At 37.9% G+C, this 18670-nt stretch overlaps 1 protein-coding gene across 2 annotated transcripts in view; it reads left to right on the top strand.

Annotated features, from left to right (window-relative positions):
* Positions 1–9049: 9049 nt before the first annotated feature.
* pde8b (phosphodiesterase 8B) overlaps positions 9050–18670 on the top strand; it is a 41008-nt gene continuing 31387 nt past the window's right edge. Inside the window, exons 1-2 of one of the 2 annotated variants that reach the window (XM_063889077.1) lie at positions 9061–9249; positions 12042–12457. In XM_063889077.1, the coding sequence (XP_063745147.1) occupies positions 12176–12457 (282 nt within the window). In that variant the 5' untranslated portion in view covers positions 9061–9249; positions 12042–12175. Of the gene's footprint in view, positions 9250–12041; positions 12458–18670 lie in introns of both variants that reach the window. The other variant, XM_063889078.1, reaches the window with a different exon arrangement.

Genomic DNA, 18670 nt, shown 5'->3' on the forward strand with positions numbered 1-18670 from the left:
TTAACTGTATTTAATTGTAGGGTACTATATCATATTGTATTGTGTAGCAATCGAGAAAATCATATAATATATAAAATTCAAAAGTGACACTGATTTAAGATGTAAACTCTTCTGTAAACCTCTTTGGCAACCTGTTTCTATTCATGCTAATAAAGCTATTTAAATTGAAGAATGAAATGGGGGGTGACACCTGGTTATAGCCTGACATTTTTCTGCCTTTTTCAGGTAAAACTGAACATGTTTTGAATCCTGTGGAGCAACACAACTTCAGTACCGAAGTTTGACTGCTTGAGTTACAGGCTGTGAAGACCCTGAAAGCTGGTAGGTTGATTGCTTTCTTATCCTGCACAATATCTACATTTCACCATCTTGTATTCGGCTCTGCATTTGCACCTGTCTCTTTCAGTCACAAATGCACTGTTAACATTCATGACCACTTTTTTAAGTCTCACTTGGAGTTGCATTCACCTGTATGAAAGGTGTGATGCTAATGAAGTATGAAATAATTTATTATTAGATTGGAGTCACTGCAGTTTTCCTCCAACCAGTAAGTGCATATAAAGTGCATGAGGTAACAATAAGGTTATTGTGGAGTGTTTTTTGTACCTCTATTGAGTTACATTTATTTAGACTTGGTCTTATCTAGGACAGGACTGGATCTTGCCTTGGACTCGATTAAGTTGGACTTGAGTACAGCCCTGCATGGAGCTGAAACAAAGACACTCACCACTACAGGTAATGTAGAGTTTCCAATGTATCTTCAGTCTTTATAGAGAAACGTGACTGCATGTAAACATAAACAGAACATATATTATGAAAAGGAGGGTAGAAATGATGTGAGATTCATTTACTGTCTGATTGTAAAATTTGAGAGCAACATCTTATTCACGTGACCACCTGCTGTGCTTTCTGCAGCACTCACTTCACATTCACTTTCACTAAGCTGCTTTCACGCCTGCTGTGTGTGACGTGGTCCTCACAACCCCGAGAGCTTTCAGCACTGTTGTCTGGCTCATTTTGAGGAAAGTGATAAAACATGCAGTTTCTGCACATAATCCCATGATTTTGTATCCCAGTCCTTGATTAAGAACTGGAAAACATACAAAAGAATAGTTCTCATCATGCAGAATGGAAATAGTATTGTGTTTCTACACATCTGGCCTCCAACACTGGACGGCTGTAAGGCATATGTTACTAATTTATGAGCCTGACAAGGCATACATTGTGAGGGAAGAGTAATTTACAATCAACGAATTGTTGTTCTTGTTGTTGAAAAGTTATGGTTGCCTTCAGAGACTTGACTGTCCTGGACACAGAGTACTGGTACTCCATTTGCCCGTCCCCAAGGACTACAGGTGCCCCCGGCTCTGGGAAAGGTCAGTCCATTCAGAAATGATGCCTCTTGTAATCCACCCTTTTAGTGGTTGAACAACATGTTTGTGTCCCCGAGATGAGGAATGGATAACTAGAGTTTGGGATATTCATTCAGAACAAGGTTTAGAAATCATCCGTCATGAGTTTTTAACCCACTCGTATCAAGTAAAATACTTCTTTTGAAGTTTCTTCCTGATATTGATGCTGGCTTTGAAACATGATAGTAAGGTTTTCTTTTCCTTTGTGTAAAGGGTTTTCTAAAACTGCATTCGAAATAAATATTATTCTATAATTTTAACCATGAAAGAAAAATATTATATAATTTAAAAATGTAATGAATAAATGAAACTTATTTACAGAAGTGGCTCTTAAATCAGTAATTGAAGTGCTGACATGTTATTTACAGCAGCCCTCTCAGAGAGAAACACAGTTGCGGTCCAAATGTTTTGTAGTAAATCATAATTAAAAATATTCTTAAAAAATGCAACCATATTACATCCCCCAGCGTCTATTTCCTTCAATCATTGGTACATCCTGTACTGTATATGCATGCACATATACTGTTTACATCCATGCATTTATTTTAAGTTTTCTCACTATAGGTTGTAGAAAGTATCATCAAATTAGGGGTGTAGCAGGCATTAGATAGACAAAAGTAAACCCCACTATTGCTCTGTGCATGCTTTAATAGTGTTTTGATTATTTGTATTAATGGTACTCACACATGGCATCTTCTATATTTCAACCCCATGAGATTAGCATGAACCTCTTTACTCACAAGGCTAAAGTGTTTTTCATTACAGCAAAAATAGAAATTTGCATTCAGACTTTTCCATTCCCACGCTCATTGATACGATCTTCTGACCCTTAGAAGCAATATGCACAGGGAGTTTTATTTGGTTTGTGGGTGAATTTGCAGAGACGCTGTCCACTTGAGGAATATAAGCTTTTTATTTAGCCCTGAGAGGTCTGGTTGAATAGCAGAACTGAGTACTGCTGGTTTGATTAAGCTCCTTCCAATCTGATGCTCCCAATTGTGTCCTCTCTGGAAGTTATATACATAATCTTTAAGTGGAGTGGACTCTGACATAAATCCACTTTAGCAAATGAGCTTTCTCAAATATGCGGGAGAAAGGATTCACAACTGCAATGATTTGGCTTCAGATTATAGTCCAAACATATTGCTTTCTCTCACAATGATATACTTTCTGTGACCACAGTGGCCTCTTTGAGATTTGAATTTGGGCAAAATAATTAGAAAATAAGGGAGACGTCTCTACTGGGACATGTTTCCATGTTGAAAAAACTCTTTATTTTTCACCCTGTGCTGCAGCACCTCTTTTCACCCTCTGTCTGAAACCAGAGCTCAGTCTGCTCTGTTGTGATTGGTCATCCCACTTAGCCTATCACATACAATGTGGAGTACTAGCAAATAGAATAGTGAGTGTTACATAGTGATGTCACTATGTTACAGATGTCAACAAAAGAGTACATTGGAGGCGTTTTAGGCAGGGGGGAGTGTTTGGGAGAGGATCACACACCCTCTGTAGGGAACACTGGGATTTTAGCCTTTGCAGACCAATTGCAAGCACAACAACCTAAGAGTATATAACCCACTATAGGAAAGGGAAAACCCAATAGGGGCCCCTTTAAAGACTTGGACTCTGGGGTTATATTGACTCATCAGTTAAAGCAAATGAAAATCTCATACCTCCACCTGTTGTCATTATATCTAACCCATACATCTTTAATTAAAGGTCAGACATCAATCTTTGTGCTGCTGACTGAGACTAAAACCTAATAAATGTATCTATAAAACAAAATGTAGCTTTTCGGATGATAAAGCTTTATTTGCCAAGAGTTTTTTATTAAAAATTGAAACTGATAAAAGCAGACAGCAGACCCACACATGCTGATATACACTCATCCTTCCTCGCAGGGTCGTGAGCCAAACACTGTGAGTGAGATGCTGTGACTCCACTGAGAGCTGGACTTGTATCTGCTTCCCTCTGACACTGATAAACAGCCCTCACATTCAGCAGAGCATGTTGATGAAAATATACATCTCTCTTGTGGTATATCTCGTAAGAAAACTGCATTACTTATCCCAGGATTAACCGTCACACCTTGTGATTGTGTCTTGTTGATACTTTTTGATGCTAAGACTAATATAAATGTGGGTTTGATCATATCATGTTGAGTTTACTGGTAAACTCTTGTGCCGTCACCTTACATCAGTGCTGACGTGCAAGACGTCAGAGGCCTAAAACATCCAGCTGCTCCAGTGGATTAGAAAAGATTACTGGATATTTCTTCAGGACCAAAATCAAAGTAAGTGTTTTCATTTCCTTCATCACATTAAAACAGGAAGAAAGACAGTGCTTCATTCAAGGACACATAAATTGAGCTGTAATTGGGTGAATGAAGTCAGATTTTGCTGACATGTTGCCCACAGCCTTTTTAAAAACATTTGAACATGATTTAAAAAAAATAATTGCATCCACTCCTGTCGATTTTAATGTCCTTGTTGTAGACTTATTATTGACCTAAAAAAAATATTGTGCAGACGGGGAAACATCTTCACCTTCCCTTTCCTGTTGTGTGTTATATAGGTTTTTGTGCATGTAAATGGTCTGGAAAGGCTAAAATCCCAAAGTTCCCTCCAGAGGGAGTTTCTCTCCCTCTGCCTGAAATCCCTCCATTGGACTCTTTTGATAACTTCCAGTACGTAGTGACATCACTGTGTAACACTCTCACTTCTTTTGGCTAGCCCTCCAACACATTGTACATGATAGGCTAACGGGGCAGGACGTCTCTAAATGGTTGACCAATCACAACAGAGCCGGCCAGCTAACCCACCAGAACAGACTGGGCTCTGGTTTCAGACAGAGGGTGAAAAGAGGGGCTGCAGCACAGGCAGTATGAGAAAAATAAAGAGCTTTTTGAACATTAAAGCATCAAAACATAAACACAAAATACTAATATGAACCTGGAAACTATCACAATAAAGTGTTGTAGTGTAAATGTTGTTGTGTGTGTAAGTAATAACAAATAATGCAGAAAAAATATGACCTTTTTAGTTATCTAAAATAATAACATTTGTTAATTCTGTCAATAAAATGATTCTGTTGAAAGTACAAAAAACTCTGATATCCAGACATCAGATGTCCTCAAATAAGGACAACTATTTGAGAAATGATTGACTTTGTGCCCTTCACTTCTTACACCAACTTCATCTGTAAGAGCAGTGACGCACATTGTGTTCTCTTGAAAATGTAAAAGATTTGTAACTAACAGGGGTAATAAGAATATTATATACTGTCATTGAACTGTCAGACTCTCATCAGAACAAACACATTCCTCTAACATCTTCACAAATCATTCACCAACACAAGAAAACTGATGACTGATTTTGTTGCAGAGGAGAAAGGTCTGTGACAGCCGCATGACCTCAGACCTCATGTATGTGTGCTCACTCATGAAAATATGGACAAACACATCAAGTGTGAAAGCATCAAAGTGTAACATAAGCAGTCTGCACCGTTTGTGTGTGTTTTCATAAGAGGGATTCAGTACAGCCATGCATAATTCAGATTTAGGGAAACAAAGGCCTGCTTATGTCATAACAGGGTAAGCTACAAATTCCTGCAAGTTGAGCAGAAGAGACTGAAATCCAGCTTCCTGGTAAACAGGATGAGAGCGCGGTCAGCATCTTTGGCTTTCATGTGTCTTCCAAGGAGGATTTTCCCTATTTTACATATTTATGCATCTGGCTAACAACTGGCAGTACTAAGCATTCATTGTATTATATTGTAATTATATTGGCTAAAACCAATTAATATGGCTTTGTTTCCCATCTTTTCATATATAAACTACCAAGCTGTCTTATTTAGGGTTTGCATTATTGTCTCCGTGAAATTCTTTAAACTTTGTCTTCATAATCAATGATAAGTATATTTTCAATATTTATTTATGTCATATCTATCTGAACATTCTCAGTTTGTTTCTTATAATGACGAATTATATATATATATTCATCAGTAAAGCCATCTGAGACAAATGTGTTTTGTGACATTGGGCTATGGATGGATGGATGGATGGATGGATGGATGGATGGATGGATGGATAGACAGACAGACAGACAGACAGACAGATAGATAGATAGATAGATAGATAGATAGATAGATAGATAGATAGACAGACAGACAGACAGACAGACAGACAGACAGACAGACAGACAGACAGACAGACAGACAGACAGACAGACAGACAGACAGACAGACAGACAGACAGATAGACAGACAGACAGACAGACAGACAGACAGACAGACAGACAGACAGACAGACAGACAGACAGACAGACAGACAGACAGACAGACAGACAGACAGACAGACAGACAGACAGACAGACAGACAGACAGACAGACAGACAGACAGACAGACAGACAGACAGATAGATAGATAGATAGATAGATAGATAGATAGATAGATAGATAGATAGATAGATAGATAGATAGATAGATAGATAGATAGATAGATAGATAAATAGCTACTTTGTTGAACTCAAATGTGTTTAGGCATTAAAATATACAAAAAAAGTATACATAATAAAATCTAAAAATAAACAGCACATTTTTAAATATAAAAATATCTGCAGCTTTTGATCCAAACAGTCTTTATTTTTGTCACTTTTGTATTTATGTTTCACTTCCTTTCAAGCTTCGTAGTTTCTGATTATAATTAAAGAGAAGAAAACAATTGACAAGTTGTAGGAAGCAAAAAAAGAAGAAAAGCATCTGAAAGGAGCTGATCAAATCTCATCTACCGTACTTCTCCTGCCCTCTGCTGGCCACATGAAGATCAACCCAAAGAAACATCCTTTTTCATATTTAACACTCATTTCTTAATATTCCAGTGTCAAACCTTCTGGTTGAAAACAAATAAAAAACAAGCACACAAAATAATCAGCCACTTCTGCTGATAAGGATGGATATAATTATAATTCATTTTAATGCATGATCATATCAAATAGAAATACAATATAGAAAGGATTGTCCATTGTTAAAACCAAGCAGTTCTTCCACATTTCTCTTCCTGGCATACAACTCAACTGTGATTAGTATGTACAGTTTAATTTACAGTACAAATAAAAGGGTAAAGTACAAGAACAAGTGGACCATGAGTTCAGACTGTTTTGTCAACTCAATGTTTTCAGGTCAACTTTGAACTGACGAGCTTGAAGGAAAAGCAGCCATATCAGTGCTCACATTATAATTGACATGCTCATCAGCATTTTGTATGTAAATCTGGTACAGGATGTAGAATACTTGTGTATGTTTAAGTGCAAAGCAACAAAAAAATTGAAACGCTTCAGTGAAGCACAAGTAAAATTGTACCTAATTACTATATAGTATTTCTGTAAATGTACTTATTTGCATTACACTACTGTCAATCAGTGCTGACAATATGAGTTCATTAATCTATTGATGGCCAAAGATGAACAGTCAGAAGGTCAATAAAGTTATTCTGATTCACCCTGACGCAAACAAGAATGTATGCACCAAATCTAATTTTAATAGTCGTTAAACTCAGCGCATATTGATGGAATACAAAGTTGGTTACAGGCAGCTGTCAGCTTGCTGTGGTTATGCTGTGTCGACACTGTGCACAAACCATGACAGTGTTTAGATATAAACGCACCTTGTGTTGTGTAATACTTAGCGAGCTAAACAAATTTATTTGAATCCTCTTTCCAGAAAAATGTCAAATCTGGGTCAAACATTATTCTGCAAATAGGACATGAAACATCCCATTCACGCTCCAGAATCTGCATGGTGAAAAGCTCTTTGTTGACAATATGTATTCATGTCTTTGTCATGGAAAGCGTAGAAAGAAGCTCATTAAAAGTACAGATATATTTAGCAACCACTCAACCCTTATCATTGACAGTTATACAATCATGCACATATTTGTTCTGATCGATGCACTCAGTTCCCCATTATTTCATAATGTTTTCTGCTGATACAAAATAGTGTTTATGAATTACAGAATTGTATATTTCATTTTAAGCTTGCTTTTTAAAAAAATATTTACATTCTGCATCCAGCACAGTTATAATGTCTTATCAAGCAATGCAAGTAGTGTATATTATTACATTTAAAGTATGTGTTCTACCCCCCGACAGGCTTAAATGCATCTTAAATAAATTAAGTGGACTAAGTACAATATTACACTACTTATATTGTACAGTGTTAAAATACAATGGAGGAAGTGACCTATGACCTGCAACAGCTTTTAAATCAGGGATGGCACATTCACTTTTATTAAGAATATTGATTTATGTGCATTTTCAAGTTAAAATCAGTAGGTTACTCTTACCTACTTGTTTAATTTTTTTAATTTTTTACAGCAATACAATGTATGTAAAACATACTCGGGTATGGTTTAGCATTGTTGTAGTCTGTAATGCATTGACCTTAATTTATCGTTGATTTAATGCTAAACCCAGCTAGCATGCTAATTGACACAATTAAGTCAATCACACTTACAATATTTACCCACGTGACTAACAGGTGCATGCTGGGTGTCAACCATGCTGAATCTAACCGATGCTAACATGCTTCAGGTGAATCAGCCACTTCACTGAGGAACTTTAACCTTGTTTTTTGAGGTCTTGTGAGTTCTTTCTGCTGTTTTTGGACTGGTTATACTGGGACACAGAGGCTGGGGGTTGCTATGGACTTTACATTTGGGAATAAACGAGCAGAGGAAGTTGTGGACATTCATACAGGTGAGTACAGCAACAACACTGCCCTTCCCTTCTCTCTCTCTCTGTCTGGAGATTAGTTTTTATTGAAGGTTTGTAAACTTTTATACAGCGATGGTTCATTGGAGACAGGTTGCATTGTTGTTACTGAGGAAATGCATTTAGTTTTTTATTTATCTAAATGTAAATTGTCTTTTTTTGCACTTTTTTCAAACATTTGTAATTGTGCATGATATAAATAAACTGTTCACAAAAGAAGCTCTATCTCTGAACGTCAAGTTGCCAGGCAGAATAGACATGGTGCAAGCATCTTGTGCGTGTTGCTGCAGCAGCTGTGGTTTATAGCTTTTTATACATCTGTGTTGTTGTTTTGGTAATGTTTTAGTATTTGATTCAATGGCAGGCTGTTTAATGTATGTGCAAATGCTTGTCGCAGCTGTCTTATAGTTTACTTTATCTGTATTGTTTTGTTTAGCAGGTCTATTCTGATAATTGTCTCTTTTAGTTGGAGTTCAAAGTACACATATTGCAAAGGGAAATAATTTCTTTTTACAAAGTACAATAACTTGTATTTGAATAAGCCATTTAAAATACCACAAGTGTTTCCTGACTGTCATATTTAATTAGTTTACACCTTCTAACCCTGATTTTAAAAAAAATCTGTATTTCAATAAAGGCTGTTTATTTATTTGTTTCATTTTATTAAATGTGCGCTACAGTTTGCTGATTAAGTTGGATCTATAGTACATTTAGTTGTTTTTGAGGTAGTGTTTCAGCCTTGTTTTATTTTTTTAAACACCTGAATATTTAGCGTTCCTTTATTGGTAATGTGAGGACACTAGGGCCGCACGGACACCAGCCTGCTGCTGCAGCCTACAGAGAGGCCGAGAGCAAACTAACTCTGCCCGCTCCGTACCTGAGGGACACCGCTGAACTCTGCAGCTTTTAACACACATACAGCTTTGCATATGTTCAGCTGTAGACAGTTTATCGCCTATATCGCTCTTTATTATTTAGTTTTGATATAGTACGACACAACTTCGTGGCTTTAAGACATGAGTGGACTGTCCTTAGAGGAAAGTGCTTTATTACCCAATGGACAAAGAAAGGTAAGCAAAGTGCTGTTCATTCTTCTTGTGGAAAACTGCATTATAGGCTTCACATTGAAGTTTATATCAAAGGTTTCATGTTCGGATTTAACACACACTTGAACCACTGTACATTTTTTCTGCTAGTTACAACTTATTAATGAACCCCAAGCAAATACAATTATGGAGAAAGTGGACAAAAGTTTGTGGCAAAAATGTTTATTTTAAAGAATAATCTAATCAAGAAACATTTTCCACCTTTTACTTTATAATATCTGGTATTTTTCTTTCAGTTACTGGTGTGTATATAGTCTTAATGGCAAAAAAATGTTTCTTTTTTTTTAAAAAACTCCTTTAGGCTGAACAATATTTAAACAAATGCAAAAACTCTAACGCTCTCTATTGTCTCTTTATAACAAACATATTTGGAGTTCATTCATATAAATGGGTCTCTGTGCTCTTACGGCTGGCAGGTACTGTATGTGCACAACCTTTATTATTAAGGTTAATTAATATAGCATATTGTGTGTGCGTTGTTGTTTATTTTATGTATAGTTCCTTTCTGAAAGTTGTAAAGGTGGTTTACAGATTGCCAACCTACATCTGGATTTTTTTGCCTAAAGTATACATTATATGGTGAACTCGGACACATAAGGGGATATTTTAAGTATCAGCCTGTACAATACATTCAAAACTTGTTTAAGGTGCTGCTGGTCTGTAATCTGAGCAGCAGATGAACATGTGACAGCCGGCCACCAGGGGGCTGTCTGCAGTCTCAACAGGAGATCATTTAATAGTACTCAGCATGATAAAATATGTATATTATACAGTGCTGTCAAGTACAAATACCCTCAAAGAGAACAATTTGCACTTAAAATGAAATAAGTATTAAGATCTTTAAATGTAAACATTGCTATACTATTGCACATTTCAATACGGGTAGAATCTGTGAGTTTTACAATGATCCTTAATATAATTACAAACATTACACACTTGAAGTATCATGGTAAAAGTACTCAAGGCACAATAATAGTCGCTGTCAATGTTACTTTATTTAATATCTGTTAGTGTAGGATTCATTAATGTTGACCTCCTAAGATAGCTGTAAACATGTCATTTCCTTTAGGTTGCTATGTGGCAAATGTTAACTTATTTACACAAACTAACATTGGCATTCTCTTGATGTTTTGTTTGCGCCACCTTATTCACTCTCATTGTAGGTCTGTTTTGGTCTCCAACCCAAGGGAAATATTGAAGTCTTTACTTGAGCTGCTAAATGGTCAACCAGCTACTACTGCTGTTGTTACATAGCAGGTGTACAAAGGGCTTATCAGATCTTGTAGCTGTAAGTGTCTTCCTTATGAGAGCATTAAGACCAAAACAGTAAACCTGTGTATCGCAAAAAAACGATACAATGAGCTTAAAGATGCTAAAATGTTCTGTTCAACTGCGGAGAACTGCAGACTAGTGTGATAAAAGATGACCAGTTACCATGGCCAGCCCAGATGATGCCAAGCCAGTTAGTCCCAGGAGTAGGGGGCAGGAAGTGGGAAAGTGCCATTTTGGCCCCCCCTACTTTATGTACTGGCCTGATTTGTTGACATGACTGGTGTGCCATCATTGAATAGTTTATTGTATTGCATTTGCAAGTGTCACTGTATCACTATAACTCCTTGAGGGGTCATCATGGAAGAAAGAGCCCTCTGTCTAACCGACATACAGGAGCCATGTTGACTACAGAGGCTGGGGGGAAAAAAATAACTCAGTGATTGTTTAAACTTATTTCCCCCCGCTTCACAGCAGCCCCTATAAATACATTTTGTAATAAGTAAAATAGAAATTACTTCAATGAGTAGTGGTATGGTTAAAATCATTGATCAGAAAACTATCACTTTAATAATTTACCGATTTGATAATCAATTAAGTCTTTTTAGGCAGACATTGTCTAGATTCATTATCTTAACTGTGTGTTTCTCTTTGTTATTGTTGTTATTTTGCTGAATATATTTGGGTTTGTGCTGGTCAGACAAAACCAGCAGTTTGAGGACATCAATTTATGGTTCAGGAAATGGCTAATGCTTAACACCTCTGGTGGACAAAACGATAAAAAAGGTATCATTTATATTATTAACTGTCATTGGACCGAACTGTTAAGATTATTGACTGCGTTGTCAAAGGTCACCTGAGTGCTCTACAACGGAATACACACAGTTGGAAAAACTAATATATCTGAGTATATTTTTCAAGCATCTAAAAGAAATGCTAAAAGAGAAGATAGAAAGTGTTTTTTCATCAAGCCTCCATTAGCCTACTTCTTTGACAGTGTGTAATTCACCACAGTGAGGTTTGAAATGACCCCTGGAGTCAGAGCAGGGCCTCCGGGGAGATAAGAGGGTCATGATGGAGAAATATAATGTTAGGGAGAGGCACATGGGGGAGTGAGAGAGGGATGGACCATGGCCAATGATCTGCAAGCAGAATAACTAAAGTAAAGACACAGAGGAGACATCATAAAGCAAGCAACTCTTCACAGGCCAGAAACGCCAGCATGTCTCAGAGGATGACGCGATGAAGAGCAACCAGGTGGTTTAGTCCATAAGTGATTTTATTCATTAGTCCGGGTAATTTCATAGATGCGCAAGCGTGGTGGTACAGGCCAACAGCAAATGTTTAGGCTATTGCATGAAACACCTTTTTGTCCTGAATATGACATCGATATTCAAGATCCTGCACTAGCGGAGCATGAGGAGGATTGACGGGACGCATGATTTTAAGAATCACGTTTCCTCCCCCCCTTGATGTTCTCAACGGAGGTGTGTGGAGGAGAGAGCGATTGCCGATGCCCGGAGAAAACAGCCGCCTGTGTGCAGGCAGCTGTGGACTAGAGGACGGTGGTACCCGAGTGTTTATTATCCGGGATCTGACTCCGGAGGCGCGGCGCTGAGGCATGGGCTGCGCTCCCAGTATCCACGTCTCTCAGAGCGGGGTGATCTACTGCCGAGACTCGGACGAATCCAACTCCCCCCACCAGACCACCACCATCTCTCAGGGCACCGCAGCCACGTTACACGGGCTCTTCATCAAGACCGATGCGGCCGAGACCATCCCATCTGTCCTCACCTACCAGAGCCGCCACTCGCGGAACAACTCCTGCCGGGATCGGAAGGAGAACAGCGGCGGACACATCCGCATCGAGGCCGAGACGCAGACCAGCCACACCAGCGTCAAGGTACGGTTATCTGTCCAAACACTGGCACAGCATCAGCACCGGGTCGTGAGAGGAAATCAAACGTGAGGAGGCCTGTCGGTGTGTGTGTGTGTGTGTGTGTGTGTGTGTGTGTGTGTGTGTGTGTGTGTGTGTGTGTGTGTGTGTGTGTGTGTGTGTGTGTGTGTGTGTGTGTGTGTTTTGTTTTTTTGTTTGTTACCGGAGGAGGCCCAATAAGCCTTCTGATCCGGTGCTTTAATCACAGTTCTGTAATGACTTTAGTTCATTCAGCCTCCTCTCATTCACTGCCTCTATGTATTCCTCCCTGCAGCCAGCCATCAGTCATGATGCTAGCAGGCTAGGTATGATGTGACAGGGATCTGATGCATGGAATATTTCAGTGCTTGCATTGTTTTTAAGATTGCTCATAAAGAAGCAGGCAGGTGGGCTATCAGATAAAGTAAAAACAAATGCTATCAGTTGGCCCCAACAGGATTTAGCCATTGTTTTTTTCCAAAGAGGTCATGATGGTAGCACTTTACTTCAAATTTGGCATTCATTAAAATAAAAAAGATTCATTAAATGGTACATAACATACTGTTTTGTAGATGTATGCAGAAATGAGGAAATATGTAAGTATAAACAATAATAACTTCTAGTATGAAGACACATTTGATATTATTACAACTACTAGGCTGTATATTGTCATTTAATATATGTTTTAACTTAAGCTTCTACTGTACATATGGTGGATGACGTATTGTTGAGAGGAAATACTGTTATGTTTTTCACACGGCATCATACATTATAGTTAAATAATATTGAGTAAACCATGTATTTTTTTCATACTTGAATAAAAGGCGTTATAGTAAAATGTTTCGGTTAAATATGGTTGTATAATGAACAACTTTAATGCAACAACTGTTGCTGTAGTACAAAGCTACACCGAGTACATCAGCTCTCATTTGGCTCAATACGTCTGGATGTGTTCTCTAATAAAAGCCTGTTTTACAGATTCTTGTTTTCTTATCTCAATGTACAGCCCTGCAGCCCCAGGCAAAGGTTTCTAGAAGCAGAACACAGAGTCAGATGAGCAAATCAAATCGTTTTTTTCTTAAGCAACAATATACAGAATTAAGGATCCTCTCTGGTGTTCTTCACCTAAATTCAGATTACCCTACAGGACAGTTCACGGCAGCGCTGCTTCAAAGTTAGACTTAAAAACCAGGGAGACATTGTCCGATTTGGCATTAATTATTTTTTTTATTTAGAGAATAGCTCATTTTATTCATCATGGGAGATGCTGCATGTTAAAGTCAAGTGTTTGACAACAAAAAAGCGTTAATGCAGGTGTATTACCTAAACGTTCAACCACATCTCAAGGTTTTCCTCTGGACGAAGTTTGATCACAATTGAGCGATGTGCATGAAAAAGGAAAATTGTGGAAACCTTAAAAAGTAGTCCTTGAGATAACATTGCTTTACCTTTTCATAGGTAAAATTAAGAAAAAGCATTCACACACAAAAGTCAAGTTAACATGTGGGACGTTCCACACCTAATAAAATCAAATTAATAAGTATTAATAAATTGGTGTGAAGTCTGTGAAGTATTAATGTGTCTTGTTGCAGTTTCATAACAGAAACCCCTGCACAGAGATCATAAACTTGTGCAGTTGTGTACACGTCCTGTCATATTATTTGTGTGCTTGTTGATGTATCTCTCTCATGAGGGAGCATGTGAACAGATACTTTTTCATATTTATGATCCCCTGAGGATATAGCCGGGTTTTGTTAAGAAGTAGTGTAGCAGATGATCATCAAACCCTCAGAGAACATTAACCCATTCAGGCCTCAAGCTCGAAATTATAAACACATGTTCTATGAATTAAGCCCTTTTACTTTCTTTTGGGGATATTTTTCTTTTAAGTACTTTTAAAAAAAAAACTTTTGGCCAACCTTTAGACCTTTGAGGGCTCTACAAGTTACAGGCTCTTCATTTCTCTCTTTTAAATGATGGCACATTCTTTTGGCACAATATATTTCATTAGATAAAATAATATTAGTATACATGTAACAGGACAATTCTCATTATTAGCTACAATTAATAGCTTTTTAATATTTAGGTTAAACTAATTAATAAATGTTATTGATTTGTGTCATTAGTTTCTGGAGACACATACTTTGTATGTGTGTGTATGTGTTGCTGTTTTGTCAGCTGTTCCTTTGTCCTCTCTCAGTTCCTTTCGATCTAAGAGTCTTGAGAGAGGATCAATGATACCATTTATTATTAAAAACCATCTGCCTTTCCCTGCAGGATCTTGATAATCTGCCATGGTGTTGATCATGTTCCCGTGTGTGTATATGTGTGAGTGTGCATGTCTGCATGCGTGCATTTGTTTACGCCTCTGGTCAGTATGGCAGGAGTGTGAACAGTCCCATGTGAAGGAGCGAATGCTGGTGGCCTGTACAGAGAAACCCTCAGGGCCTCGTACACAGACACTGACTTATGAGAACATACAGGGAGAGCATGATTTATCACTTTTCTCAGCGTCATCGCAACAACCGCTATTTTAGATGCACAAAGGTTAAGTGATCCTGAACAATACAGCTTCTGTGTTTTAAAAGAAATGAGGCGAACTCCTCCTGACAGGCACAGCTGTTCTATTCTGACAATAGCTCTGTAGAAAGTGCTCTTTCAGACTTTTTTAAAGACAAAATGACACCATTAAAATTTAAAAAATATTATCATAACTACATGCAGGACAAGTGACAAAATCCAAAACAGTACACCAAGTTGCAGGCCATCAACAAACAGCAAAACAAAAGACTTAACGAAACATTTTCCAACCAATTATTATTTTTATTTAAAGAAAATCTGAGATCTGTTGCTTCATGCTTTGTTTTCCAGGTGTTCACTTTGGTTTTCCACCCTAAAATGGCTGGTTATGTTATGTGATGCTAAGCTAAGTGTATGCTAAATTTGTATCCTTCTTTAGGTCTGAAAAACAATGCCAATATTCTTATCAAGCAGTAACTCAGATTATTGGTGTTGTTCACATACATCAGCGGTATCATGCATGGTACACAATGTGAGTATTCCTTTAAGGAAATGAATGTAAGTCCACATTTTTTTTTTTCAGCCATTGTATTGTGGATACTGGTCTGAGCTTTGGGATGTAAGAGGGGGATGTGTCAGAGCAGGAAGGTCATCCAGGCTGTGAAGTGGAAAATAGTTTGAATGTTAGACTGGGACAACTGTTTACTTGTGACGAAGTTCCAGTAGGTGTGTGTTTACAGGCATGTTATCTCACTGGAGCATAAACTGAATGTGACATGATTACATGCTCTTTTTTGGTAATTTTTGTAAATATAGTGAATGATCAGTGCCATGGATGGTAGCGCTAGCTGCAAACTAAGAATTGGATCACGTTAGAATAGTTCAGATTCAGATAGCCGACCAGCTAACCAATCAGAGCAGAGGGTGAAAAAAGGTGCTGCAGCAAAGGCAGTATGAGAAAAATAAAGAGCTTTTTGAACATTAAACCATGTAAGAATGTCACAGTAGAAGCGCAAATGCAAATATAAACCTGAAAATGAGGAGAATATGTCCTCTCTAAAGAAGATGACAGTGGTGGTGTGCAGGCCGAGGCTGATCTTTAGTCCATCTGGCCATTTCAGTGTGCCTGCACTGCAGATGCAAGAACTATGATTCGCATAAACTCCTAGGCCACACAAAATAAATCAAATAACATTTCACTGTTGTTAAGATACAGAGGAAATTGCCCTAATGCAAAGGATCAGAAGATTAAGCCGTGCACTGAAAGCCATTTTAACTTCATACTGTATCATATCTGCTCTCTAAATAGTTTCATAGTAAAAGCCTCTCACAAGGTCAACACTTCCACGACCCTGCTTTGTCACTTCCTCTCAATGATTTGACATTGGCCTATAAATGTAAACAACTCTCTGTTCTCCAGCCAAAGAGTAAACTCCTTTGTCATCTTTATAAACTAACATCATTGTAAACAGTGAAAACACCCTCAAAAGAATACATTAAACATAACGTAACTGTGTTAAGTTATTGCATTTGAAGAATCAACTGCAATGAAATGGCAGAGCAGGTACAATAAAAGCAATGTTCAAACTGGCTTGTGTAATGTTTATACAGTATATTCAATGACATGATGTACCTGGGCCCCATTAGGTAATTAAGGGTTTATTTACACCGCACCTTTCAGAGCCAATGTTACAGAGTGCTTCACAAAAACAATACAATAAGTGGAAATTACTCCAATGAAGAGGCTGCAGTTCAACAGGAAGAAAAAGCTTAGCAATTAGCTAAACATTCAAATTAGAGGTTTACAACATTTGAGGGCTGGGTTAAGGCTGCAGAAGGAGAAACACGAGGCAAAGATAAAGCTTGATGTTAAAGAGATGCCTGGTGCATGCTGGTGTTCTGAAACATTTGGAAGTTATGATGTAAGGAATAATGTGCAGCAAGGTGGTCATTTATGAAAGAAACCCACTGTCTGGTTTTCTATTTTTATTTATAACCGCCTTGATTCACATTATCATGCTTATAACACAGCTACCTACTAATGTCCCAAAACTTGATCCAAGATATTGTTTTAAACACATTTTATTGATTAAATATTTGAAATACTTTGTTCCACTGTGTACCAACGGCTTGAACAGCGGCGCTAGCAACGTCACTTTATATGACGGCAGCACTGATTTTCTGTAACGGTTCAAGTCTGTCCATGTTTTCTGTTCCATGAAACAGTCTTTAAACAATACAAAGCCCATACTGTGGTACTGTTAGCATTTACTTCCTGTCTTCTCTTGCTCTGTCTCTTAAGCTCTTCCCCTCTGTTGCGCTGATTTTCTCTTCTTTTTCTTGGGACAGTTCAGCCATCATGAATCCAGATTTGTGTGCTCTTCACAAATAGAAAAATCAATATTGCAAAAAGTTGATGTAACTGGTTTCTTTAATAATGCAAATTCGGATTGGATATAAAGTATTCCTACAGTATATAATTGTTCAGAAGTACTGAAAATAACAAAAATGTTTTTTCAGACTGAAGTTATTTTCTAACCACTTACTGTCCTCTTTGTTTCCTGTGCCTCTTTGTTTTCTAAATCTTTACAAACCAAATGATCTTCATCTCGCTCGTACCATTCATTTGTACTCTAAGGCTCTTGTCTCTGTACTCCTAAATCTTCCTTCACCTAGTTCCCCTTCCCGTCTGACCATGAGTATTTGATCACCTTCTCTAAGTAGAGAGGGTGTCTTGTGACAGATTCACCCAACACTTCTTTAATCATAGTCTTACTGTAAATGTACTGACTGATTGCTCTCCAAATTGTTCTCTTTTTCCACTGCCTTCCTTCCTGTTCTGTTTCACATCTGGCTGTGTCGTCCTCAAGTACAACACGATTACTCATTTTCTGACGTCTCTGGAGTCTGTGCTTCTTGTTGTCACTGGAGCACTTAATAATGATTTAGTCCCCTCCATCTTTTTATCTCACAAGTCTTTGGCCTTCGACACTGTACCACCAGATGCTGCTTGTTTCATAACTGACTCAGTGGTTCTGTAGTTTAGCTCTCCCTTGGGTCATCTCTTACTCTATTGACCTCATTTATTTGCCTTGTTGGACCCCATCATGATCTCTGACAACATTAAAGTGAATCCAGCTCAGACTTCCACGTTCCTCCTAACTCCGAGAGAAACGTATGTGAGGTCCACATGACTGTGACGACACAACGGCTTCTGATATATTGTTACATAGGTTTTTGTGCATGTAAATGGTCTGCAAAGGCTAAAATCCCAAAGTTCACAGCAATGGGAATTTCTCTCCAACTCGATTTGGACTCCATTATTTACTTCTGTAACATGGTGACATCACTATGTAACACTAGCGCTTCTATTGGCTAGTGCTCCAACACATTGTACGTGATTGGCTAAGGTGCGGGACAAATCTAAGCAGTTGAAAAATAACAACAGAGCCGGCCAGCTAACCAAACCAGCTTTTTGAACATTAAAGCATGTAAACACAGTAGAGGTAGAAAATAAAAACATGAACCTGAAAATGACCACAGTAGTGCTCCTTGTTAGATATAGTTGGATTGATGTTCTCTTTATACCAAATTGGGAAATTATTTTGTTAGAGCATGAGCTAGCCATTAACTAAAAAAAACAGTTATTATCAACAGTAGAAAGATCTGTAGATTATCTAC

This window comes from Eleginops maclovinus, chromosome 8 (assembly GCF_036324505.1).
Source record: "Eleginops maclovinus isolate JMC-PN-2008 ecotype Puerto Natales chromosome 8, JC_Emac_rtc_rv5, whole genome shotgun sequence".
In the NCBI taxonomy this organism is placed as follows: domain Eukaryota; kingdom Metazoa; phylum Chordata; class Actinopteri; order Perciformes; family Eleginopidae; genus Eleginops; species Eleginops maclovinus.